This window comes from Phacochoerus africanus, chromosome 5, assembly GCF_016906955.1.
Source record: "Phacochoerus africanus isolate WHEZ1 chromosome 5, ROS_Pafr_v1, whole genome shotgun sequence".
NCBI lineage: Eukaryota > Metazoa > Chordata > Mammalia > Artiodactyla > Suidae > Phacochoerus > Phacochoerus africanus.
Window position 1 is genome coordinate 98,288,441 of NC_062548.1, and position 27,833 is coordinate 98,316,273.

The 27,833-nt window shown below is 38.1% G+C and overlaps 1 protein-coding gene across 2 annotated transcripts in view; it reads right to left on the minus strand.

Moving 5' to 3' along the window:
* Positions 1 to 6,166: 6,166 nt before the first annotated feature.
* The window catches only part of SOCS5 (suppressor of cytokine signaling 5), a 70,289-nt gene continuing 48,622 nt past the window's right edge, over positions 6,167 to 27,833 (minus strand). For both annotated transcript variants that reach the window (XM_047782139.1, XM_047782138.1), the window contains exon 2: positions 6,167 to 9,928. In XM_047782139.1, coding sequence (XP_047638095.1) covers positions 8,306 to 9,916 — 1,611 coding nt within the window. In that variant the 5' untranslated portion in view covers positions 9,917 to 9,928 and the 3' untranslated portion in view covers positions 6,167 to 8,305. The remainder of the gene's footprint in view (positions 9,929 to 27,833) is intronic.

The window sequence follows — 27,833 nt, forward strand, 5'->3', positions numbered from 1 at the left end:
CCACCAAGAATGCTCTATGTCAGATTAACCTTACCTTTTTCCGTAAGATAAAACAACTCAATAGATTTTGGAAATAGGTGGAACAGTCCAGATTTTAGGAGGACATGTGACAAGGTTTTCATGATATATTTGTCAGTAAAGTGGATAAATACAAGAGGATTATTAATTAATTCACTTGTTTTACAAATACTATTTACTCTACGTTAAGTACTCTGCTAGGCAGAGGATAAAACAGCCAACAAGATAGATATGGTCTCTGTTCTGAGTTTCTCAAGAGATAAAGTCAAAATCCAAACCTAAATGATTAAAATATTTGCAAATGTTCTGTAATAAAGTCTATGAAGAAAACAAAAGCAGGGCAGAGATAGAAAATAATATGGAGAAAATCTCCTCTAAATCGCATAATCATGTCTATCTGAGGTGACATTTAAGCTTGAGAGATAAGGAATGAAAAGAACCTATCCTGCCACGTGGAGAAGTGTGAAGGTGAGAATTTCAGGAGGCAGCAACACATGTAAAAGCTCGGAGGTGGGAAAAATATTGGAGTGTTGGAGCCATGGTAAGAAGGCCAGTGTGACAGCAAAGAGGTGAGCAAGGGAGAAAGCAGTACTAGGTGAAGTTAGATAAATATGTGGGGGACTCCTTAGATAACTAACTGGAAAATATGAATTAAGACAACTCCAGTGGCCTGTTGTTTCAAAATCGGTTGTCCTCTTGAGATGAAAATAAGGGAAGACAAAGCATTAGAAGAACTATGAATTTGGTTGACCAAATTAAGGTCCAAGTCTTAAAGTGGGTAAGAGCTTAGGTTCTGGCCTCAACCCATGTGACCTTGGACAAGTACTTGACCCCTCTAAGTCAGCTATCAAAGACAAACAGAGGATTAGACACAGCAGCTCAGGTAAATCTTAGGTATTACATAATAATCCGTCTGGTGCATCAGGTTACATAGGGTTTGTTTGCTGGACCAGGAAGCTATTCTGGCAGTTTTCCTGCTAAGATTATTTTAGGTAGATCACTCAGCCTCTGAGAGAATTTATAAATCAAATATAGGCCCTCATGTTTATTTTGTTCATATCACTAATAAACTATACTGCCTCTCAGATTACCTGTTTGAAGGATGAGAAATTTAGCATAGCCAAATTTTAGAAATTAATTTTCATTTACTGGTCCTTTTACTATTACTTGGATGGCAACTGCTAACAGGCAGTATTTTAAAAATACAATTTACAAATTTGTAACATTCACGTTGTTGTAACTGCTACTGTATACCAAAAATTTTCTCTCTTCCTGTAATGTTATTAAAACTCAATACTGCCTCTAGTATACCCAGGGCCACCAAAAATCTATTTATAAAATTAGATGACAAAAGTTTTAAATTACTCCAGTTCAATGTGTAAAAATAACTTAATGTGTTTACAAAAAGGAGTAAGTTTAAAGTAATTCTGAAAAATAGAGGCAAGTAAAAGGTTAAATACATAACTATGTATTTTAAGACAGACGAGAAAATATTAAACCATTCAGTATAATGATAGGGTTATATTAAGTTTAAAAAATATCTTAAAATCTTGGGTTTCTAATTAGAAAGGGTTGCTTAGTAAGTACTTAAGAAATGTCAGGTAGTAACACCAGACATTTCTAAATGTAACACTGACTACGAAATAAAAAGTCACTGCAGTCTTTGCTTTGAAATTAACAAGCGGGACTTCACGTCGTGGCTTAGTGGAAACGAATCTGACTAGCATCCATGAGGACGCAGGTTTGACCCCTGGCCTTGCTCAGTGGGTTACGGATCTGGCATTGCCATGGGCTGTGGTGTAGGTCAGACACAGCTCATATCCCGTGTTGCTGTGGCTGTGGTGTAGGCCGACAGCTACAGGTCTGATTAGACCCCTAGCCTGGGATCCTCCATATGCCTCTGTGCGGCCCCTTAAAAAAAAAAAAAGCCAAAAAAATTAATGAGAAAAACTTGGGGGGTTTTAAATTCAGTAACCCTCTCTTAAATCTTATTTTGCCACCTTTTCTCTACATTTTTGTCAGGTTAAAATTTTTTTTGATGTTGCTTTAGATTTTACATAATTTTCCTATTTTTTCTATGTACATTATAGCTAGGAGAGATGAAGTTTTCTTTAATCAATTTTTTTTTGCATTAGAAATGTGCCTTTCAAAAATAAACTGTTCATATTTAATTTTACTTAAAAACAAATAAGATATTCATATTAGGTGGGAGATACTAACTTGGCTTGCTTGAATTGTAGGATTATGACATATTTAACTCATAATCCCTCTAGGCAAGCAAATTGCTTATTTTCTTTACCCACAATTGTGTGTTAATCCTTTTGCAGTCTCTTTCGGATATGCTCCTCAGCTTAATTCCAGTGCTATCAATCTGACCTAGACAAATTTCAAAGGGCGTCCTTTTGCTAATCTCTCCTGGTTATAATCCATTTTGCAGCTTCTGGTGTAATTTCTAATTCTGCCTTGCTTAAGAACCTAGCTTAAGTTCAGAGCCTTCAGTCTAGCATATTCATATGCCACACTCAATAGATTATTTCACCTCATCCTGCCCTCATCAGTTGTTACTTACCACTGCACTTCCACACCTGACTTTACCATCTGCGAAGTCCATTTATTAGACATTCTTGCAATGAAACAAATCTAAGACATCAATTCACCCTGCCTCCCTGTGGGTCACTTTTCTGTTTTTCCTTATTAAGCGTGCAACCTGTTTTTGCATTACTTTTAGCTTAGTCTGTTTCCACATATTCTCATCATTATACATGTATTTATTTGTCTGTGTCCCCATTAGCTTAAAAGTTCCATGAGATCAAGGTTCTCATCTTCTACTGAAATTTTATTTCAAGAAACCATCAGTGATTGGGCCTTAGCAGTGTCATTTATTCTAACCTTTAAACAACCTAGGTGAAGACATCCAAGTCCACACTGAGTCAGGTAGAGTAAAATCTGGAGCCCATCTGCATATACTAAAAGTAACTCAAGGCCTCCAGTTCTTTGCATCTCTTGCTGTATTATCTATCAATATCTGTATTCCATCAATTTTCACCCTTTAACTTAAAATGCATGAAAAAGTAGTGGAACGTAATAAGTGTTAATAGCAGTCAGCTCTGGAAGATTACAGAATGGGAGTTGGGAGAGTCAGGGTTGGTGATGGTAGAGAAAATGGTAATTCGGACTTTTGCGGGGTGGGTCCTGATTCTTTATGATCTTCAGTACTTTCTAAATATTCCATAACGATCTTGCATTTCTCATATAAAGATCTGTACTAAAAGATACACAAGTCAACTTGACATGGAAAGCATGATAACCAAATTTTGACATGGATGAAGGTTTGAAATTGAGGGTAAGGCTTGATTCTAATATTTTAAAACTTTTTGAAAGGCAAGTCCTCTATTTAAAAAAGGCTTAACAAAAAAACAGAAAAAAACAGAGTTCCCGTTGTGGCTCAGTGGTTAACGAATCCGACTAGGAACCATGAGGTTGTGGGTTCGATCCCTGGCCTTGCTCAGCGGGTTAAGGCTCCGGCGTTGCCGTGAGCTGTGGTGTAGGTTGCAGACATGGCTCGGATCCCGTGTTGCTGTGGCTGTGGCTTAGGCCGGTGGCTACAGCTCCAACTGGACCCCTAGCCTGGGAACCTCCATATGCCGCAGCAGCGGCCCAAGAAATGGCAAAAGGACAAAAAAACAAAAACGACCCAAACTATGATACAGAAGCTTGAACTCACAAACTAAGATAAATGTTGCCGCCACTTAACCCAAATACTTATCAATATAGTGACTCCTCTTACTTTCCCCCTTAACCCTACATTCATATACCCAGCTGTCTACTCAATGTCTCCATTGAGATAATAGGAATCTCAACATACCCCGGCAAGATTTGATTTATCCCCTCCAATTTGCTCCTCCATTGTTGCTCTGAAATCTCAGCTAATGGCATCACTATCCTTGCTCAAAATCAATTTATTTCTTCTTCACATCTAACCCATCACCAAATCCTGTCAGCTTTTCCTAACAAGAGTCTCTTCCCTACAAGTACCGCTCCAGTCCAGGCTTTCACCATCTCTCACCTAGATGACTGCAGCAGTAGCTCTCATTTGTCCCCACTATAGTTCTCCATCTACTAGAGGGGAACAACGCAGGCCATGTCACTCCCTTACCATCAGATTCAAATTTAGATTTCTTCCTTTGGGCCCATAGCCTTAAGTGGTCAGGCTCTTGTTGATTTCTACAACCTTATCATCCACTATTCTCCACCATGCTCTGGACTTCTCTTTTCCAGCATAAAAGCACCTTCTTCCTTTGAGATCTTTAGTTTTATTGTTCTTTTCATCCAAATGCTCTTTTCTTTGATCTTGGTGATTTTCTTTACATCACTCAAGGTCAGTATTCCCAAAGACCCTATACCTTTGTCTTATAACCCAACATATATACCCACCACCTAAAACCGGGACTAGCACATGGGTCTTCTGTGAATATTTGTTGAATGAATGGTTGAAACCAGTCTAACTATTCAGTCAAGCTTCCTGGGCATGGAAACAGTTGTTCCAGCTGTTCCCTACTCTGCAAGGACAACCCCTCTATGTCCCGTCCCAGACAACCAACCACCTCCCACAAAAATTCCACCCCAAACCTTAGAAACATACCACATTGTGAAAGTCTATGTTCCGTATTGGCTGTTGCAAAAAATATGAAATAAAACCTAAGCCTCATAGAGAAAGTAATTTTTAAGTACACAGGCAATACTGTCCCCTTTGGAAATGTTTCTTACCTTTTGGTCAGCGCTTTGTGTGCATGTTTGCCTCATTGCATCTAAGTAAACCTGTATGTGTTGGGGTACAGAGTAAGTGAAGGAATCTGTGTGATCTGCCCTGTTTTAACACACTCCCAGAGATGGATAGAGGCTCTGCATCTTTCCTAGGAGAGTTCTGACTCACTCTAGGCTCTTTGCCTTTACCAAAAGGCAAGTTTATAGCCTTCTTTGCTACAAAAGTAAAGGATCTAAGACCCATCTCAGTAAAACTTACCAAATTAGTATTTAGTGCCATGGAGCAAAAGAAGCTTAGAATGAAAATGAATAGCAACCAAATTAAAATGCCATATAAAAATGTTCATGAACTTTGAAGAGTAGAATTCAAGTATCAATTTTTATGGTCCAAACCACTATAAATCTTACATAACCCTTCCAATGGACCATAAGAACACATATCAGTTTCTGGAGTATGATTAGCTGGGCTCAATTTTACCTAAGAAATATAAATTTAATTATGACTCTTAATAACTCTATTTAAACCAAGCTGTTTCTTGTTAAAAAATTTTTTTTTCACTGTGTTTAATCAGTAAAGAAAATACTAATGAATGCTTTCTCTTTGGAAGGCAACTGCATTACAAACAAGATTATGGTTCCAAGACTAGACTTTACTGTGCAGATAATCACATTTGAATGGAATAAGGCCTTTAAATGACTCTGAATCAGATGGCAATATTAATGTCTAAAGTAATATTCACATCATAAATATATGTGTATGTATGTGTACATATATGCAGCTGTATAAGTGTGAATGATTGAATGAATAGATGAACATTAACAATGAGAATGGGTATGAATCAAAGCAATCTTTCCTTGGGTTACATGTAATTACTTCACTACAAAGTGTCTAAACTTCTAAAGAATCTCCTGGTTTGTATTAAAAAGCACTTCAAAAAGACCATGAAAACACAAATTTAGTCGACAGGCTACAATGGGATTCAGAAAAAGACACAGTGAATTTAGACTTAGGTGCAATTTCATGCTGGTGATTTTTTTCTTTTTTAAAATGTAAGCCACTAATTTTTTAAGAAAAAACTTTAAAACAAAAGTTGCATATTAATATTATACACAAACTGAAACATAAGTGACTTTTAGCACAGTGTATACATGCTTACATAAACTCAAATATTTACACATTTAAAACAATTTCCATTTAACATATGAAAGTTCTGAAATACATAAAAGCATTAATACTTTCTATAAAACTACAATTAAAACATCAATTTGCTACAAGCATATAAAACATCAAGTGCTTTCTTGGAGTTTCAAGTTACCTCTTTAAAACAAGATCTTGCTTGCATATATAGTCTTTCTCCAAAAATCAGTACCACCTTTTTTTCCCCAAGAGGTTTATTTTCCAGGTACATTATAAGCTCAAGAAAAACGGACCCAACAATTATGCAATGTAATTACGTCATAACAACTTAATTGCACATAATGCTTTAAAGTAGGTTTGGATAAAGTTCTCAAACACTTTGGTATATGTTCTTCAGGGACTTCTACTAGAAATAACAGGAATTGTAAGTCCCATCGATCCCCATTTCGCTTTAAAATGGACAAGTCTTTGGTTAAAGTTCTACATTTTGGGCGTTAATTAAAATGGTCCCCAAACCAATAAATAGTGCTGATGTATTATTAGTTCACAAGACTTCATTTAACTTGTTTCTGATGCAGTGGGAAGTTATAGATACTCACTTATTATAACATCATTGATAATTTCAATCGTTCATTTAGAAGCAGAGAAATCAAAAGGCTTAATATTTCTCTGTTCCTTTTCTGTTATCATCTAAACTATACATGAATTTGCATTAACTATAGATACTGTTCCACAGTATATGTGATTATGATTGGAAAGGTGTATAGAATTTAGAGTTCGCTTACTCAGAATAAGTCAGTATTAGACTGTTCAGTAATTCTTCATTAACTATAGTCGGTTGTCAGGTAATGCTTATTGAAAAACCCCAAACCATTCCATTTACAAGAGAAATTGTTGCAAATGTATAAAACAGCAGATGTACAAGGAGAACACCAAACATACTTTATTAGCACAAAAAAGCAGCCATAACAAGGCACGGCAAGCAGAAACATACATTAGCAGTCAAAGGGTTAGTGTTGCATACAAATATAGCTTTTCTTCTTTGAAGCCTTGGCGATAGCCATTGGGATGTAAAAGAACTTTCTGTAGCAGCAGGTAAGGAAACTAAGGAGCACTCACCAGTGATACAGAGCACGTTAACAAAAAGACACAAGGATGGATTCGACTACTTTAGTGCAAAGTGTCTAGGACGGAACTGTAACTTCAGTTCAATACTAAGAAGCAAACACTAGAACTTGGTATTACTTTCAAAATAGCTCACTCAAGTAGTATTGCATACTATTCTAAGTGACAGAAAGGTGCTAAGTAAAGTTATTTACAGATATAATGGTTGTACAGTACCTTTTAAATCAGCAATTTAGGTTTCAGATTTTCCGTTAAGAAATAACTGCACTGAAATTCTCTAACTTGTACTTAAGCAATTTAGCTATGAGAGTTTACAACAAAGAGATAAATACTGCCATCCAAATTATGAATTACAGTTTGACGATCATCTCAACAATCAGCAACCACTGTAGTTAGTATTATCTGACTTGTTTGGGTATCTTCTAGTCTCATTTTCGTCATGGTTCACAAACTCATCACGGGCACAGAAAAAGATCCAACTTTAATGAATCAGCAATTGGACTGCACATGTCAACTTAAACAAACCACACACCGGCCTACCTTGCAGCAGCTATTCCCAATGTTTTAAGTTAAAGCACTCATTAAAAAATTAATACCTAAGGCCTTAAATAAAATTCTACTACCCACTTTATAAGTCTGAAATTTTAAGAACTACTATTTAGAAAACCTGGTTTACTTAACAGTACCTTTTGCAGAAGAGAAAAGGAGCCTGACTATAAACTATATCAACACTTAAGTGAACTGCACTATGCCCTTGTGGCCAGAAAATTGCATCTTTTTTTCCTAAAAGGAAAGCAGTCTTTATTTTTTGGACTTCCAAAGCTTGATTTATAGTAACTACAAACATCACTACTTTTGGAAGGTTATAGAAAAATTCTTAGAAAAAATAATAATTTCAAACATTAGTCACACTGTTGAAATACTCATCCAATATTAATAATTTGTTCTTCAGTAAGAAATAGAATTCTTCATAGCAAATGCCCCAGAGTTGCTTCACTCAGTTACTACCACCAAACCGTCAGCTAAATCGGCAAAATGTTTCTGTGGCCTTACTGAACACCTGTAGCGCTATTCTCTGTTGTCTCAATAGGCACCACGTTTGTGTGAGTAAGTAACAGCAGATCGCATCTGACAGGTACTAACACTAAGCTTACATACTGTACTGGAAAAACCTAACACTGATATGTGTGCTTGCTATACGTGTACTGCCCGATGCACATAAAAGCAGATCGCGTTAAAGCCCTTTGGGGGCAGGAGGGTTTACTTTGCCTTGACTGGTTCTCGTTCTAGCCAGCGAACTCTAACTTTTTGTTTATAATGATACTCTTTTAAAAAATCCTGTAACATGGACGGTAACGGGAGCCCATCGATTCCATCATACGTTGTGCATCTGCAGATGACTGCGCGGCAGATGTACTGCAGGCTGAAAGGGAAAGTCCTATTGAGTGATATCGTAAGCAATGGTTCAAAAAACATGCAAGAACTGGGGTCTTTGTAATGTTCCAAAAGTCCTGTTACAGTGGAGGAGTGAAACACACACGGGTCGTGAGCGTCGAAACTAAAGTTGTGATTCCACTGTTCAATTCGGGCATGCAGGGATCTGTTGTAGCGACGGAAGCTCACGGAGAAGAGGTAGTCCTCCTGTGCAGAGTCCCTGAGCAAAAATGTACCTTCAGGTTTCCCTTCGAGAAGGGCTTCTGCTTCGTAACGGTCCATCACTCCCCAGTAACAGGGATTACCTGTGATCTGGAGCAGATCCGGCACGAGGCAGTGTATGTAGTCGATCTGTGTGTGGACTTTCCAAGCTCCCTGTCTGCTAACGTGGGCATGGCTGTCTCCAGATACCTGACGTTGCTTCTGCCTCCGAGACTGCAAACACAGCGTGGTTGTGTCCTCTTCTAAATCACAATTCGCTTGCGGAATTGCAGAACTGTCCCCATTTATTTCAGTCATTCCAGGAGCTAACTTTGGTCCCAGTTTATATAACGGGTTAACCTGCGCAGTGGCTTCGAATGTATGTATTTGTGCGTTGGGAGGGGGGTCCACCCCTTCTTCGATACTAAGTCGCCTTCTCTCTCGAAGCCTATCTTCTTCATCTTCTGTAGAAACCAAGGATGGATCAAATGTATCAAAAAATGTTGAATGTGGGCTCACAGGGGCAGTATGCTGTTTAATCAAATGCCATTTTTGGGCCAAATCTGAGCCGGCAGGAAAGGGGCATTTCTCAAGCATTAACTCAGAAAGGTGTATTTTTCTTTTATTAGAAAAGAGGGGCTTTGACTGCTTGTTGTAAGTTCTCATGGGAAAACACAAGCCCACCGTATCCTGCAACCTCTGTCTCAGAGAGCGACTTCCTACGGTTCTGCTGGCAACGCCGTCCATGTCGTGCATGGAGCTCACGCCGTAGCGCCTCTCTCTCCTTGGAAGGCCACTTCGAGTTCGACCAAACTTCTTATCAGTGTCCAGTGAACTCTGTGTCTTTGTAGAACAGGAATGTTTCTTCTTCCCACCCCATGGAGCATGTCGCGAGTAAGAATCTCTTCTTGCAAGTCTTGTTCCTGGGGTGACACTTGAGTCATTATCCTTTTCAATGCTTATTTCGACAATCTGAGGAATTTCAGTGGCACAGTTTTGGTTTCTCCTTGAAGCATTCTTTGAAGGGCTTAACCCCAGTTGTAAGGCAACATTTTCTCTTAAGGGACTGCTTTGTTGCTGAGGAGCTGAGTCTCCTATACTGATGTTTTTCTCTTTGACAGACAAGTATCTGTTGGAGTTCATGTCCACATTTTCACTACGGCTTCCTCCCTCATGACTGAAGAGATTCTGACACCTGTATTTGAAGTTATTCCACATTTTCCCCACTTTATCCATTGATTATTAGACCTAAAGACAAAAACAGGAAAAGGAGAAAATAAGTTACTCAAGGGAGTGTGTGAAAACAGAAAAGGCAGAATCCATCACCCTTCTCACTGGAAATTTCAGTGGTTCTGGTCAGAAGTTCCCCTCACGTTGCCCTTCTAAGGGGATGCAACATACAGTGCTTAGCAGCTTATAAGACCATCGGGCCGTCTGTGGCACTGCACCATCCAGGCTAGTCCTCACTTCTCACTTCCTCTCAGATAGACTACTCAGAACATTATCCTTGTTGAGGAGAAAACAAACCCTATTAATTAAACTTTGGTTGCTTTCCCTCATGAGTCAACTTAATTTCATTTGACAATGATTTGTCTCCTCACTTTGGAATAATCTAGGTATTGCCTCAAGTATTACAGAGGGAAAATATCACATTCCTTTTTTTTTTTTTTTTTGGCTTTTCTAGGGATGCACCCTCGGCATATGGAGGTTCCCAGGCTAGGGGTCTAATAGGAGCTGTACCAGCCGGCCTTCACGAGAGCCACGGCAATGCGGGATCCAAGTCGCGTCTGCAACCTATACCACAGCTCACGGCAATGCTGGATCCTTAACCCACTGAGCAAGGGTAGGGATCGAACCCGCAACCTCATGGTTCCCAGTCAGATTCGTTAACCACTGCGCCGCAATGGTAACTCCCGAATTCCTTATTTTTTTGTGGTTGCAGTGTGCAGCAGCTAGATGTGGGATCTCAGTTGCCAGACCAGAGACTGAACCTGGGCTGCAGCAGTGAAAGTGCTGAGTCCTAACCACTAAACAACCAGGGAACTCCTAAAACATATCTGCGTTTGACTTCTCAAATGTGATAATCAGAGTCACATCTACATAATACATTAAAATTAGTTTCAAAACTTTTAGGTAGAATTCTTAACAATTTCACTTACCAACTGCTACTCTACTCATCTAGCACTCTAAAAGCTTAGGGGTCAATCAATGGTAAAAACTCCATATCTGCTCTCCTCACCCAACAACATAACAAATTCTACCCATGACTTTGAGGAAGGAGTTTGAGTATAAAGGAAAATAGGAGAAAAAGAAGGAGAATATAATAATTAGGTTTAATGAAAGGTGTCTTTAAGCTTCTTAATCCTTGGAAGAGCTTGAAAATAATAGCATAATAGAAAAAAGTTAGGATACTGTAGTAATTAAAAAAACAAAAATGAAAATATGCAACTTGGCATCTTTATTCTTGCTCCTTTAAAAAAAAATCTATCCTACAGTATAGCACAGGGAACTATAACCAATCTCTTGTGATAGAACAGGATGGACAATAACATGAGGAAAAGAATGTATATTTACGTATGACTGGGTCACTTTGCTGTGCAGCAGAAATTGATGCAACACTAAATCAATCATACTTTGATAATTTTTTAAAAAAATCTAAAGCAGTTTATGGTGCTTCACAAATTATTTTTAAGACTATAACGTTCATAGGCACACTGTCTCACTCAGTAACAGAAACGTCAACAGTAGATGAAATGGAAAAACCTAAACTTAAAATTCAACTAGTTTTATCACAACACGATGGCAGAAACTTCTTTAAGAATGGTTTCTTTTTCTATTCTGGCTGTTTAATAAGTATGGCACTTTTCCCCCTGAATTTTTTGTTCATGTTTACTATCTTACTATGTCCTATTCTGCACAGTTTAGGATCAATATTGGAAAACTTTAATAGTGGTGAGAGTCATTAGAGCTGATCCTTCTATAACTGACTAATCCTCTTTGTCATAAATACTTGCATTTTCAAGAAGTTGATTGGCTAGGATCAAAAGAAATAAGAAATAAACTTCCCTAAAATGAATTCCCTTTAGTTTCTTACAGAAAGGACTCTTGGACTAACAGTGCTCTTGGACTAATGACAGCGCCAACAGAGAATTCATGTCTATGAAATCATAAAATGTACTTTCAGATTCTTTATTAAAAGCATACTGTTAAATACATTGGAGTTTGCATGGTAGGTGGTATGCTGTCTAATAAAATCTATTAGATGAAACTGTTAAATCTTATTAAACTCTGTCAGAACATTTTACCTCCTCCTTGCAAAAAGAAAAAAAAATTGTAAGCTTTTCTTGAGGCTTACACCATTTGAACTTAGCATGTCTTGTGATCACTTAGCCTTTTTTTAGTATTAGGATTTCTGTTCTTTGCTCATAGTCCTGTTACATACATAGGACTAGTTCTCTGCTACATTTTCTCATTGACTCCAAAATTTGTAGACTTACTCTTCCAATATCCTAGCCTCTTCTTGGCCAGTTTCCTTCTCATTTCTTTATTTTTAAGTTGCTTTTTATTTTTACTTAATTCATATATTTATAATTTCAAAGGTCAAATACCATCATAAGGCTTTTAACAGATAATAGCGCTGCTACACTCTTTCCATTCTTGATTCCCACTCCCAAGGAATATAATTTTGAAATCTGTTTGCTTTTTCTGCTGGCCTTTTCCTCACTGTTTCTAGATAACATGATTATATTGCTATGGGTTGATGACACTCTAGGATGAAAATTATTTACCCTCAGAATTGTGAGGGCATTGCTTCAAAATGTGGCTTCAGTGTGGCTGTTGAAAAGTCTATTATCACATGAATCTCAGTTTTCTGTTACGTGACCTGTTTTTTTTTTTTTTTTTTTCGTGAAAAATTGCATCTTCTTCTCATTATCCATTTAGTGTGGGGCCTTTTTGTACCCATTGTGCCAGGCCCTTTCAATGCCCCTTTACCCCCCCACCTTGCTTCCCGCTCTCCTGAAAATCCTCTGCCATTTAGATTAATCTTTTGATTATTATTATTTTTTTGCTTCACCCATGGCATGCTCCAGGCGAGGGACTGAACTGGTGCCACAGCAGTGAACCAAGACACTGCAGTGACAATGCTGGATCCTTAACCCAGTGTGCCACAGGAGATACTCCGATTATCATGTATTTTTTCAGGAATGCATTTTTTTTTTCCCGTTTTCTACTGGTAGATTTCTTTGGCATCACTTTGTAATAGTTCTATTGCAGTTACAATTCTTCTGTAGTTCTATCACAATTTTAATTTCAAAGATGCTTTTCTAGTTCTCTGAATATTCTTTTTAATAGCATCCTAGTCTAGCTTCTTGGATTTAATATCTCGTTTCTCTAAGGATACAAAGTTTTAAAAGGTTTTCTTTTTTTTTTTTCTTTTAACATTTTAAATGTTTTTATCTGTTTCTTCTTGGTACCTTATTTTTTCACTTAAATCTTTAGGTCTCTGTTTTTCACTCCAGAGGCTTTCCACAAGTGTCTGATGGTCCCTGACTGTGCATCAGCACTAACATGCTGATCAGAAGGTCTGTCCTGGAGGAGGTGGGGGTGGGTGGGCAGTCACTGTCAACTGGTTGGCTTTACTACAAGGTGATGAAACAATGAGATGATTTTTTAGGGCAACTGGGCAATCTCTAAAGATAGCATCTGTAAGTCTTGTCTCCTGGCTGCTCATCCCAGACAGCAATGCTCCAGTCTCCTGTCTGGGACATACATACCTGACTGCCATGTTCTGCGAACAGGTCGGGGGAATGGTGAGGGCTTAACTTCAATATTCAGACTTTCTCTTAGTCCCTGTTTTTCAAAAGGGGTCCTTATTTTCCAAAGATATCCCAACTTCAGTTATGACTAAACTTCTCAGGTTAAATTTTGCCCAGCTCCAACCTCCAATTTTATCCAAAGTAAAGGAACAATTGTTTCTGGGCTGCTCAGGAAGACACGTAGGAGACCGATCCACAGACTTGTAACCACTCCTGTTTTTAGCACCATACTCCACCCTTACCTTCTGAGGTAACTGGTTCCTCTAATTCCTGAGCCAGCAGCATAAACTGGTTTGCTTTTTAACATCCTCATTTGCAGGTACAAAGATTAGCTTTCTCAGTTCTGCTCATTTCTACCTACCTGTATCTAACAAGACTTTATTGACCCATCAAGCCTACTTCTGTCTCCTCTCATTTGCTTTCTACTTGTGATTTATGCCTTATGCCTTTCTTATTCCTTTAAGTTCAGTGGGGTTCCAAGAGGGAATAAAAATAAAATGCCAGCGTTGAAGCTGGCATAGTTAACTGAGAAGTAACAGTACCACACAGAAAGTCCCCTACCAGATCAATGATTTTTTCCAAGTGGAGAAAGAGCAAAATTTTCTGGCCTGAGGGATCCTTACAATACTGCTGGCTGTAAAACACAGTCACCCAGATAAAACTTCAATATAACTAGTAAAACACACAACTTTTAAAACTGAAAACAGCCCCCTCCCAAGAGATTCTGATTTAACTGGTCTGGAGTTGGGCCTGGACACTGTTATTTTTTAATAAGCTCTCTGGGTGATTCCAGAGTAGAGTAAGAAAACCACTGACCAAGGATTCCCTGATCACAGACTGCAGTGGTAGCTCTGAAACAGACAAGTAAAGGGGCACTGCTCTGCAGTGGTTGGTGACATGTGAACAGTACTAAATAAACTACCTACTCCACAATCTCATCACCATTTCTCTTTTTATTTTTGTCATGTATATAAGAGGTCTGTAGAATCTTAGGAGACACTGTCTAGAATAGCACCTCTTAAATTATCCATATATTTTTTTTTAATTTCACGGACTGATTCTACTGTGGATATAATAATACATTGCTAGAAAAATGGAATGTATAAGAGACATATAAATACAAGTGCCAAATTCCTTATTAGATTGAAGATGTGAAATTACTATAGAGTGTTTAAAATGCTTGCTTTTAACTTCTATACTTAACTTGTCATAAACTGGTAACAAAGTGTAGACTGGTACCAGTTCATATTTTGAGTAGCTCTGGTCTAGAGATGTGCTGTCTGATACATGTGGTTTTTGAATCCTTGAAATGTGGCTAGTACCATATACTGAAATAATGATAGTATGGATATAATTGGTAAAATATTAAAATTAATTTCATCTGCTTTTTACTTTTTAAATGTGGCTAATGGAAAATTTAAAATTACATATATAGTTCATATTATATTTCTATTGGACAGTACTAACCTAGAGCAGGGCTCAGCAAGCTATAGCCAAAGGAGGAAATATGGCCTGAGGTTTGTTTCTGTACAGACTCAAGCTAAGAATGATTTTTTCCTTTTTCCTTTTTTTTTTTTTTTTTTGGCCGCACCCATGGTATGAAGTTCCTGGGCCCGGGACCAAACCTGAGCCACTGCAGTGACAATGCCAAATCCTTAACCCACTCTGGCACACGGGAACTCCGTTTTTTACATTTTTAAAGGCATAAAAAAAAAAAAAAAAACCCAAACCAAAAACCCGCAAGAACACTCAACAGAGACTACATGTAGCCAGTAAAGCCTATCTGGCTCTTTACAGAAAAAGTTTGTTGACCTTGGTTTGGAGTATGTAAGATTATAAACCATACCACTGCAAACACCAGAAGACCAATATTCAAGAAGTCAAGAGGTTTCTTCTCTGTGTTTATAAGATATACTCTGCAGCTATTGAAAAATATTTCTTTGATAATCAAATTAGGCCTGAAAAATGACTGTCCATTTTAGAAAGCAACCGACTTTAAAACTATTTGTTTTCATATACGGTTCTTTGAAAGTTGTACAAGCAAGTGGGATATGCAGAAAACACCTGTACTTGCTGGGTGACAGCAGGCAGCTTCTAACACTAAACCTTTGGCATAGAGCATGAAGTTTAGTGGTTTCTCTATTCCTAATCTGAAGGCTGTTGTGGGATTGCATTGTGACAAAACATCCTTATTTATTTATTTAGTCTTTTCAGGGCCACACCCGTGGCATATGGAAATTCCCAGGCTAGGGGTCAAATCAGAGCTGCAGCTGCCGGCCTATGCCATAGCCACAGCAATGCTGGATCTGAGCACATCTGTGACCTACACCACAGCTCATGGCAATGCTGGATCCTTAACCCACTGAGCCACTTAACCCACTGGAATCAAACCCGCGTCCTCATGGATACTAGTCAGGTTGGTTACTGCTGAGCCACGATGGGAACTCCCAAAATATCCTAATCTAAAGAAAGACTATTATGCTTCCATATCCCTTGGGGACAGAAAGTGGATTCTTCTTGCCATGGGGAATGCTATGTGGGTGGCCATAATACTGGGAAGAAGATACCAATAGTGATTCATAGAAGAGTCTATGTAAGAATCAGGAAGGCATTTCAACGATCCTAATGTTTACAATGTCAGTTTTGAGGTTCTCTTATTTGTTTTCTTGTTAAATTTTTGGAAATGTGCTTAGCTGAACCCCTTTGAGAACGAAATTACAGCTCTGATACTACTATATTTTATGGTTTTATATAACTTACACAGGGGTATAAAAAATGTTGAATTTCAACTGAATTGATTCTAGATTGAAAGTTCATCATCCATTACAGCCTGCAGAGTTATCCTTAAAACTATCCAAAGCAAATTTCTAAAAAGTCATTCCTTCCTGAAGGACAATCATAATTTAAAATTGGTTTTATAACACTGTAAAAGTTAAATAGCTTTTGTTGAAAAATGATACTTAACAGGATAAGCTATAAATCAGAATTATGAAAACTCAGAGGTCAAATTCCATCACCACAAAAATTTACATATATTAAAAAATTAAAGACCACAGTCAGTGGCCCTCTTAATGTCAAGTAGTATCTATTACAAAATTTCCACAAGGTAAAAATAATTGAAATAGTTCCCAGAAGTTCATTTCAATGATATTTAATTTATACTTTAATAGAAACAAACTAAATTCAACAAGTTTTAAGACTACATGGCATGCCATAGTGGGTAAAGAGGAAGAATATGACCCAACTAAAATCTCTCCTCTATAGTGTAGTCTACCTAAGCTACCCAGTCATGATAATAGAAAGCCCTTCAGTTATAGTACAAAAAATTGGGACACATGGGCTGATTGAATATTTCTGTGCCAAAATGAGGTACAAGTGGCAGTTTAGGTGATTCCATTTTTGATTGATATTTTGGTGACATTTCAATAATTTTTAAGAGAAAAAAAAAATACAAGATCTACTATTAAAGACTGACCCAGAAATCTAGGGACACATGGCTGGCATAGCTTTAAGTCCCTTAAAAGAACCATTTGGGTATTTTGGAAAATTTATTTTTAAATTGTTATTTATATACCTATTGTGACATGATCTATATTATTCAACTGGATGCCTATTTATCTTTTATACTGCTATTTTTTTGTGTGTGTCTTTTGTCTTTTTAGGGCCACACCCATGGTATATGGAGGTTCCCAGGCTTGGGGTCGAATTGGAGCTGTAGCCACTGGCCTACGCCACAGCCACGCAAGCCATGTCTGCAACCCCCACTACAGCTCATGGCAACGCCAGATCCTTAACCCACTGAGCAAGGCCAGGGATGAAACCTACATCCTCATGGATGCTAGTTGGGATCGTTAACCACTGAGCCACAGACGGGAACTCCTATACTGCTATTTCACGTTATATTCAATCATATAAAATCACTGTTTTGTGAGTAATAAATGGCCATATAATTCAACCTAAGTGTTAAGAGTATTACCCTATACATATTGTATTAATACAGTAGACCGTGTACATGTGCACACAAGGAGTATGGAGCCCACTGACATGGTACACTCAGATACTTCTTTCCCATCAGTTGGTTATACTTTTAGTGAGTTATGTTAACTCCCAGACTTGCTCATGCCATTTACACTTACTGTAATTAGGTGACTTAATTAAGTGTTAATTAACCTAATAAAATGTGGGGGTGCAGTGGGGGAAGACTGAGTTGAATGATTTTGAAACACTCAATAGACGTGAGATACACTGTTGTTACATTAGGTATAGGCAAGAAAATAGTTCTAAAAATTGGAAAAAGTACTGCAAAAATCTACAAGGATTCTAAACTCAGAATGCATCAGAAAGGTCTAAATTCTTGCTCCATTTAAAAAAACCCAAACTGGAGATCTTTGATGATATATTATGAGCAGGGTTTCTTTCCTTCTTTTTTTTAGGGCAGCACTCTCAGCATATGGAGGGTCCCAGCTACGGGTCAAACTGAGCTACAGCTGCCAGCCTATGGGCATGGTTTCTTAAAGATAAACAATACGGACCTGCAACTAGTGGACACACTCTCAAAGAAACTGCCTTTGCCCCCTAATAAAAAGTCTGACAAACTACCATGCAGTCATATTTTTAAAGTATTTAAGACATACATCCCCCTCGGTTGCCAAAACTGCTCTATTGTGTTTTCTATCTCTGAAATAGTATCTCTTTACACTCATTTGCCAGAGCTAGAAACCTGACATTTGTTTTTGACATTTCCATCTTCCTCATTCTCCATTTCAGGTCAATCATTATTCTTTAGGTTTGAGGTTTGACTTCTGAACATTTCAGATATAAACTATTGGTCCTGACTGAATCAAACCAGAGGTCTTCCTCAATAACCACTTAGTTAACATTTATAGGAGTGCCAGGCAGAAGCAGTAATGATAACAGGGAAGCATGATCTAGATTAAGGGATGACAGGCAAGGAAGACTTCTGAGGAGGTGATATTTCAAAATTTTGTCTCAAGGCTTAATCTCTAAAATATACAAACAACTTATACAACTCAACAGCAAAAAAACCAACAATCCAACTGAAAAATGGGCAAAAGACCTGAACAGACATTTCTCCAAAGAAGATATACAGATGGCCAACAAGCACATGAAAAAATGCTCAACATCACTAATTATTAGAGAAACGCAAATCAAAACTAAAATGAGGTACCACCTCACACCTGTCAGAATGGCCATCATTACCAAGTCAATAAACACCAAATGCTGGAGAGGGTGCGGAAAAGAGGGAACCCTCCTACACTGTTGGTGGGAATGTAAATTGGTACAACCACTATGGAAAACAGTATGGCGGTACCTTAGAAAACTAAATATAGACCAGCTATCCCACTCTTGGGCATATATCTGTAGAAAACTTTCATTGAAAAAGATACAGGAGTTCCCGTTGGGGTTCAGTGGAAACGAATCTGACTGGTATCCATAAGGATGCAGGTTTGATCCCTGGCCATATGCTGAGGGTGCAGCCCTAAAGAGAAAAGAAAAAGATACATGCACCCGTATGTTCACTGCAGCACTATTCACAATAGCCAAGACATGGGAACAAACCTAAATGTCCGTCGACAGATGAATGGATTAAGAAGATGTGGTATATATATACCATGGAATACTACTCAGCCATAAAAAAGAACAAAATAGTGCCATTTACAGCAGCATGGATGGAACTAGAGACTCTCATACTAAGTGAAGTCAGAAAGAGAAAGGCAAATACCATATGATATTACTTATATCTGGAATCTAATATACAGCCCAAATGAACCTTTTCATAGAAAAGAAACCCAGGGACTTGGAGAACAGACTTGTGGTTGCTGGGGGAGGGGGGAGTCAGACAGACTGGGAGTCTGGGGTTAATAGATGCAAACTATTGCATTTGGAGTGGAAAACAATGAGATCCTGCTGTATAGCACAGGGAAATATATTGAGTCACTTGTGATGGAACATGATGGAGGATAATATATATTATATGTACTAATATATAATATATGACTGGGTCACTCTAGGCAGATGGAACAAGAGGAATGAGCACGAACAACGGCTGAAGTTAACATAGACTAGCAAGTGAGGGGAGGAGCGCCAAGACGAAATGCAAGAGGTAGGCATATGATCCACAGTAAGAGAACAAGAAAGGATGTTGATCCTGCACAAAGACTACTACAGAGGTCCAAGTAAAAACTTGGACCAGGATGGTGATGGTGGAGATAGATTTGAGGTGTTCAGAAACCAAATTACAGGATTAATGACTGACTTGAAATGGGGAATGAGAAATGAGAAAGAGGGAGGTATCAACAATGAATGCCAAGTTTCTTGCTTGGGCAAATGAGTGTAAAGAGATGCTATTTCAAAGACAGAAAACACAATAGAGCAGTTCTGGCAAGGAAAGGGGTTGAAGAGAGTTAATAAATTCGCTTTACAAAACATTGCAGTTGAGACTGTCATTGAGACATTCAAGTGAAGCCTCATTAGTCCATGAGCATATATCCATATAATGGATTGCTGTACAGCAGAGATGATAAACTACAATTATTTGCATCTATACACATGAACCTCAAAGACATAATGCTCAAAGATATGATATATACATTATGAATCAATTTTTAAATAGGCAAACACCAATAAATATGTTGTTTAGACATGTATACATTAATAAGAATATAAAAAGCAGAGAAATGGTTACTTGATGGGGGAGAGAGAGAATTAGGGAAAGACACTCAGGAAGTTTCTAAAACACTATTAATTTTCTATTTGTTTGCCTGGGTAATGGGTAAATGGTTTTTACTTATTAAATTTTTTTTAGACTTATAATTTTATACACTCTATCCTGTACATGATACACTGCATAATAAATTTTTAAAAATTATACAGTCACATTTTGACCACATTAGGAATAACCAAATACTAAATTAAAAAGCCACTCGGAAAATAAAAAGCTCTCTTCTTAGGTAAAAGAGGAATTCAAAACTGAAAATTAGAGCCTATTTAGAAAACAGCATATTAATCCCAAAGGGGATTTTTTTTTTTTTTTCTGTATGGCAATTTGATGATTTATCAGAATGTTCCAGTAAAGGATGGTACTGATACTATTTTTTTTTTTTTTTTTAAGGGCTACACCAGTGGCATATGGAAATTCCCAGGCTAGGGGTCCAATCAGAGCTACAGCTGCCGGCCTACACCACAGCCACATGAGATCCTTAACCCAATGAGTGAGGCCAGGGATCAAACCCACAACCTCATGGTTCCTAGTTGGATTCGTTTCTGCTGCACCGAGATGGGAACTCCAAAATTTGACAAGTTAGGACATGCATACTCAAAAGAACACTACTGGCTTGTCCCATTTTAATTGCACTGTGGGAAACATACGCTGACCAAAAAAACCCAGGGTAAAAGGTGCATATTCACAGCCTACTGTGAATGTTTTGTTGTCTGTATTCCTCACCTCTCTACTAAGAAAGTCACAATCCTTTCTGTAGGCTTGTATACCACTTAGAAATGTTCTGGTATTATTTTTAACTAGTGGATCTGTATGACTAAATTTCACTTTTTTTTTTTTTTTAGAATACTACTTTCAATCATTATGGTTAAGAATGTGTGTGGGAGTTCCTACTGTGGCTCAATGAGTTAAGAATCTGACTAGTATCCATGAGGACATGGGTTCGATGCCTGGCCTCACTCAGTGGGTTAAGGATGGTGCCGTAGGCTGTGGTGTAGGTTGCAGACACGGCTCAGATCCTGAATTGCTGTGGCGGTGGCATAGGGTGGCAGCTGACAGCTGCAGCTCCAACTGGACCCTCTAGCCTGTGAACTAACATATGCCATGGGTACAGCCATAAAAAGCAAAAAGAAAAAAAAAGAATGTGTGTGGAAACACATGCCTAATTTCACGGGATGAAGTTTAAGAACTTCTTATGTTTCTGCATATTAAGGGAAATACAGCACACTCAAAAAAAAAAAAAAAAGGAGCAAAAAGAAAGAGGATATAACATCAAGAGTTGCAGTGTTACATAGATTCTGCATTAATAACCCCCTCAAAGGACAATTTAAGAGCCATTTCTTTTTCTTAAAAAAAAAAATGTCTAAAATTGGCACCTCCACTTCTTAAATTTTACCCACATAATTCTAATTCCAGCATTATACGGGAGGGTGCCCCAGATTCTTTTTTTTTTTTTTTTTTTAGTCTTTTTAGGGCTGCACCCATAGCATATGGAGGTTCCGAGGCTAGGGGATGATTGGAGCTGTAGCCACCGGCCACAGCCACACACAGCAACTCTGAATCCTTAATGCACTGAACAAGGCCAGGGATCAAACCCTCATCCTCGTGGATACTAGTCGAGTTCGTTAACCACTGAGCCACGAGGGGAACTCCCAAAATCCCAGATTCTTTAACCCAGATTATCTGTAGTGATTTTGCCTACACTTTGCTTAGGGGAACATAATGAAAAGGGCACAGGCCTGAGTCACTTGGCAGGGGGTGGGGTGGGGAGATGTGAATTCCAGCTTTACCACTTGAGAACGCTATGGACCTTGATGTACTCTTTTGCATTTCTGAACCTAAATTCCTTTCATGGGTTGGATGTAAGGATTAGAAACCATAAGGCCCTTGGCTCATGGGAGACACTCCAAAGACAGTAGCTTTTAAATGTTACCAGTACTATCTGGCATAAAGCTTTAGCTTTCCTTTCTTTTAAAAACAGTTCTCCCGGAGTTCCGGTCATGGCTCAGCAGAAATGAATCTGACTAGGAACCATGAGGTTGCAGGTTCAATCCCTAGCATTACCCGGTGGGTTAGGGATCTGGCATTGCCCTGAGCTGTGGTGTAGGTTGCAGAGGTGGCTCAGATCTGGCATTGCTGTGGCTGTGGTGTAGGCTACCAGCTACAGCTCCGATTGGACCCCTAGCCTGGGAACCTCCATATGCTGCGGGAGCGGCCCTAGAATAGGCAAAAAGTAAAAAATAAAAACAGTTCTCCCTTTCAGTTCTTGTGGGTCATGCCACAAATATCAGCTTCTTCCTACATACAACATCTGCCAAACTGCAAGTTCTACTAATCATTTAAATGTCTATATTGTTTCCTAGCAAACATTATGGGGATTTCAGTGTTCCTTAGCAGTTGAAGCTATAGCTCATCTACAACCTAAACTAAGCACAGCTAATTTGTATAGTACTGGGCAAGGTCCAGGAACATAGTCCTCATTCATTTTTTTTGCTTCAATATTCCTTTTTAGTCTGTAACACTGCCACAGTTTAAATTTTACTATATAGATACCGCACACTGGGGAGGCATAAAATCCTAGTAAGTTATGCTTCATTTTCTATGGAGAAAGTATCTTATGGAATATACCAACAGATACACTATTCATTGAAATGTTTCTTATCTGGCCAGCATTATTGGCCATGAACATGTGCTTTTGCTTCAGAGAGCCCTAAAAGCAAATTCAAGCACTCACTAGCTGTGTGAAACCTAAGTCTCAGCCTTTCCATCTAAAAATAGGAACAACTACCCCTCTCTTACAAGGGTTTTTCAAGAGGATAATATGACATAAAGGTAAGTACAGCTGAGTATAGAAAAGGGGCTCAAAAATGATAGTTTCTGTAATACAACCAATCCATAAAGCAGGAGAAGTACATGCTGGTGATAGCAGCATCATAAGGGTGTGCGCTTGATTAGTGCAATGCCTCTGCAGACAACATTTCCTAGAGCATAGGGCATCCAACTCACCTCCCCCCACCCCGCACACACAAATCTCCCTCAACCCCAAAAGGTAAGCTAGAAACAAATGAAAACCAACAAAGCAAAACTACTCTCAGAGGAGGAACTTCATGGATCAAGCTACTACACTGGTTAGCCTTAATCCAGAAAAGAACCTCTGATTTGGGACTGCTTAACAATGAGCCCGTTGTGATCCTGCTAATAACTCACAAAGAATATTCAGTTACCAGTGGTAAGTGAGAAGTTGTAATCTGCACCATTTAGTAACCCTAGCAGTTTAGTATCATAAGAAATAGGATGACCCTAAGGACTAAAATAAAATGATTTTTATAGCAACAATTTCCTTCTGTTTTTTAAATCTAAAACTACTTAGAATACAGTTATCATTCTTTTTACAGACTAAAGGATATTACTCTCTTCTATGCCAAATTATAGGCCTGAAGAAAATCCACGGTCTTCAAATAATTTGACAGCCTGTAATGAACCCAAGAAAGAAACGAAAAGAAGCAAAGAGAAAAGGAAGGGAAAAGAAAAGACCACTTCCTTTGCTTTTTATCTACTCTCTCTACCAGCCTAAGTAAAAAGAAAATTTAAGCATCTAGAAATTAGTCTACTCTATTTGGGAGGAGTATTGGGAGAAGTAAATACAAATGGGATACCCTTTAACCATTTAAGTAAACTAATTTCAAGAGAAGCACTTTGACCAAAATTACAGATTAGAAACTCCAAGAACTATACCCCAGTTCTGTGCTATGTTTTACCATGTAACATATAATTTTATTTTTTTAATTAATTTATGTTTATGGCTGCACATGGAAGTTCCCTTGGCATGTGCATATTCTGGGCCAGGGATTAAATCCGAGCCGCAGCTGTGACCTAGGCCACAGCTGTGGCAACGACGGATCCTTTAACCCACCGCACCAGGCCAAGGATCCCGAGCCCCGGCAGTTGGATGCCTAACCCACTGCTCCATAGCAGGAACTCCTGATTTTATTTTTTAAAGTAAAACATCAAAAAACCTTTGGCTTGTTAAACAACTGAAACAAAACCTTATCTATCAAAAGTTGAGAAACAAGTTATCTGAAAAGATGATAAAAATATATATTTACTTTAGCATCTATTTATACTACATGCAGAAATGCATAATAGTTTGGAAACTGCAAATGAGAAAAGGCCAGTGCAGGCAGGGTAAGATTTAGAGAAAAGAGAAGTGCCATGAGCAAGTACACTGACCAGAGCAAGAGACCAAAAAAACCTTAGAAAGCATAATAGCCTGGGGTCACAAACTACATGGATACATATGTAAGACATAAAAAGGGAACAGAGATTTTTAAAAAGACCATCGTGTAGAACTTTAAGCAAATAAGAGGTGGCTGGATTTTTAGAAAAATATAAAATTTCAAAACTGACTCAAGAAAAAAGCAATAGCCATAACTCTAAAGAAATTTTGAATTAGTAATTAAAAATCTATACACAAGGAAAGCACCGAGGCAAGTGTTCCAGGTGAAGTCAATTTGTCTAACAAGTATGATCACTGGTGGCCAGAGCAAGAGGTTAGGGCCCAAAGGGAAGTGAAAGCCAGCACAATAAGAAAAAGAAATAAATGCATAACTGGAAAGGATGAAATAAAACTGTCTATTTTCAGATGACATGATTGTTCACAAAGAAAATCTTAAGGAATCTTTCTTAAAAAAAAAAAAAAAAAAATGACCTTAAAGGGCAAGGAAATCAGGCTGAGAGGATATTATGTATGTCTTTCTAGGGCTGCACTTGTGGCATATGGGAGTTCTCAGGCCAGGGGTCAAATTGGCTGCTGACCTACACCACAGCCACAGCAATGCGGGATCCAAGCCACAATTGCAACCTACACCACAGCTCATGCAACACCGCATCCTTACTTAACACAGTGAACAAAGCCAGGGATCAAATTGGCATCTTTATGGATACCAGTTCTTAATCCACTGAGCCACAACGGGAACTCCCGAGAGGACATTTCTTTAAAATAATGCCTTTAGCCAAAGTCCTGACCTCTGCGAAGTTCCCTAAGGAGTGGTGAACTGGAAGAACATCGCCTAGAGTCCACCCTAGAGCCCTATCAGGTCTGCGCCCCCTCTCTGCCTCCAATGCAGAGTCTTCTCCCAGGCTGAGTCTTCATCATCATTTGCATGTATTACTTGTAACAGCTGCGTAAATAAAATGCACCCTCCTCCATTCTCACTCCTCTCTAGAACATCTTCCATAATATTGATCCCAGGATTTCAAGCAGCTAAAAAAAAGTCAAGGGACTCTAAGTCTGGCTACTTCTATGTTTTAGGAACTCAGCATGAAAGGAGCAACAAAACAACAACTATCTGTATGACAGGAATATAAAGATAACACAGCTGAAATAATAGCACTGGGAGAAATAAGATAAACCAAATAAAGTCTTTCTCTAAAAAGGAGAATTTCTGAGTGGTCACTCTTCAATCCTTCTGGGGAAAAAAAAACAAAGAAACTCTTAGAAAAAAACTGATATTTCAAATAGTTAAAAATGTAAACAAACAACCGAAAGAGATTTGTGAGGAGTCTTTCATGGGAGATGTTAAAGAGGATAAGCAACCCTCTGTCTCCAGGCAGCTCAGGTAGTCCTTGCTCTATAAGCAACTGAATTAACAAACCCCAACGACCTGGGATTTTTTTTTTTAATATTAGAATTTAAAATATAAACATAGCATTCTACAAACAGACTCAAGTTAAGGTCTAGCAGCAGCACATCAGTTACAACTGATTCCTAATCCTACTACTGTCCAATTAAACTAAAGTACTATCCCCTAACGTCCAACATGCTGAGTTAATCTAAATAGTCTTGTATTCTATAGCTAGTCCTGTGTCCATTAGGTGCTAATTTAATGTTCATTTTAAATACTACAAGTGTCATCTGCAAAAAAATACCTAATAGAAGCAATACTATTCTATCAAACTTTCCCCTTCCTGTCTCCCCCTTAAAAAAACCTCCCTTCACAGTTTAAGAGATATTTATTTCCCATAAACACAGCTTTAAAAAGAGGGTTACTTTACAGATAAAGAAAAGTACATTTAAATAGTCTGAAAGCTGAATTGACCAGTTTAAAGTACAGTTAATTCTTAATAGTCTTTGAAAATGAAGGAAGCAGTATTCCATGAAAACAAAAAATTCTTAAGACATTCTGTCAGATCTGAAATAAAATAAGATTTACTATTAAACTATTCACATTACAATTGTTTGAAGTGTAGCAAGTAAAAATAGTCTGTTATTGCTTGTAGGTAATCCTGGAAACCCTCTTATTTGAAATAATTCCCCATCTTGTCAAATAACAGACTAATTCTCACAAAACAAGTCAAACTTCCCAGTTAAACACTTGGATCTAATGTGAACGAACCATTCCACAATTGCTATTTCTAACCAGAAATCTCAAATACACATAAATCAACATCTGATTTTAAAAATCTCTATTATTATGTTGAAAGAACTAGTTTAAGGACTATCTAACCAACCACAGAGATTTTCTATGCTCTATCCCTTATCAAATTACTTCACCAGAAAGATACATATGTAGTTTGCATTGTTTTGACTCCCTACAGTTAGAGTACTTTACCAGAATTAGAACTTAATGTTATGCCCTTACGTTTATTAAGAGGTTATAAAATAAGTGGCCTTGTATTATTGTATGTTCTATAAAAGTGATATCAAAGACCTCATTCCTCATATAAAGACACACACAAAAAATTCCTCTTTGACTTTACTGCCAAGATTTCTCTCTTAAGAAAACTGATATGCTTCCTTTGAGCAGACAATGAGAAACAAAACTCACTGCTCTTCCTCTTTTCTGCTCTTACGAACAAGAAACCCAAGTGGAAGGCCTTAGTTTATGAATTTCTGACAAACTTGGAGATCCCCTTCCCGTTCTCTTGCATAAGCCTCAATCAATTATCATCATACTAAATGTCCAAGCACTGGTTTATTTATGTATTTATTTATTTGTCTTTTTGCCTTTTCCTGAGCCGCTCCCGCGGCACATGGAGGTTTCCAGGCTAGGGGTCGAATTGGAGCTGTAGCCGCTGGCCTACGCCAGAGTCACAGCAACGTGGGATCCGAGCCGCATCTGCAACCTACACCACAGCTCCCGGCAACGTCAGATCCTTAGCCCACTGAGCGAGGCCAGGGATTGAACCGGCAACTTCATGGTTCCTAGTCGGATTCGTTAGCCACTGAGCCACAACGGGAACTCCAAGTATTTGGTTTATTGTTAATAATTTTTTTTTCTTCTTTTTGGAAGAAGACGGGAATAAAAATAAGGTTAACAGATCTTCTGAAACTAGAAAACTATACTTCCGTGTCTAAATTTCTGTAATCTCAAATGTCCCTATATAAGAGGAATATATGAACATTTCAATGGATTGTAAAAACAGATAGACTCATCATAAATAAAGTAGTAAATATAAGAAACCATATAACCTCTCAGAGATGGGAAAGCCTATTTAAACAAAATGCTGAAGAAAGAAACCCAAAAGAAATGATTAAAATATTTAATGACTTGGAGTTCCCGTCATGGCTCAGTGGTTAACGAATCCGACTAGGAAC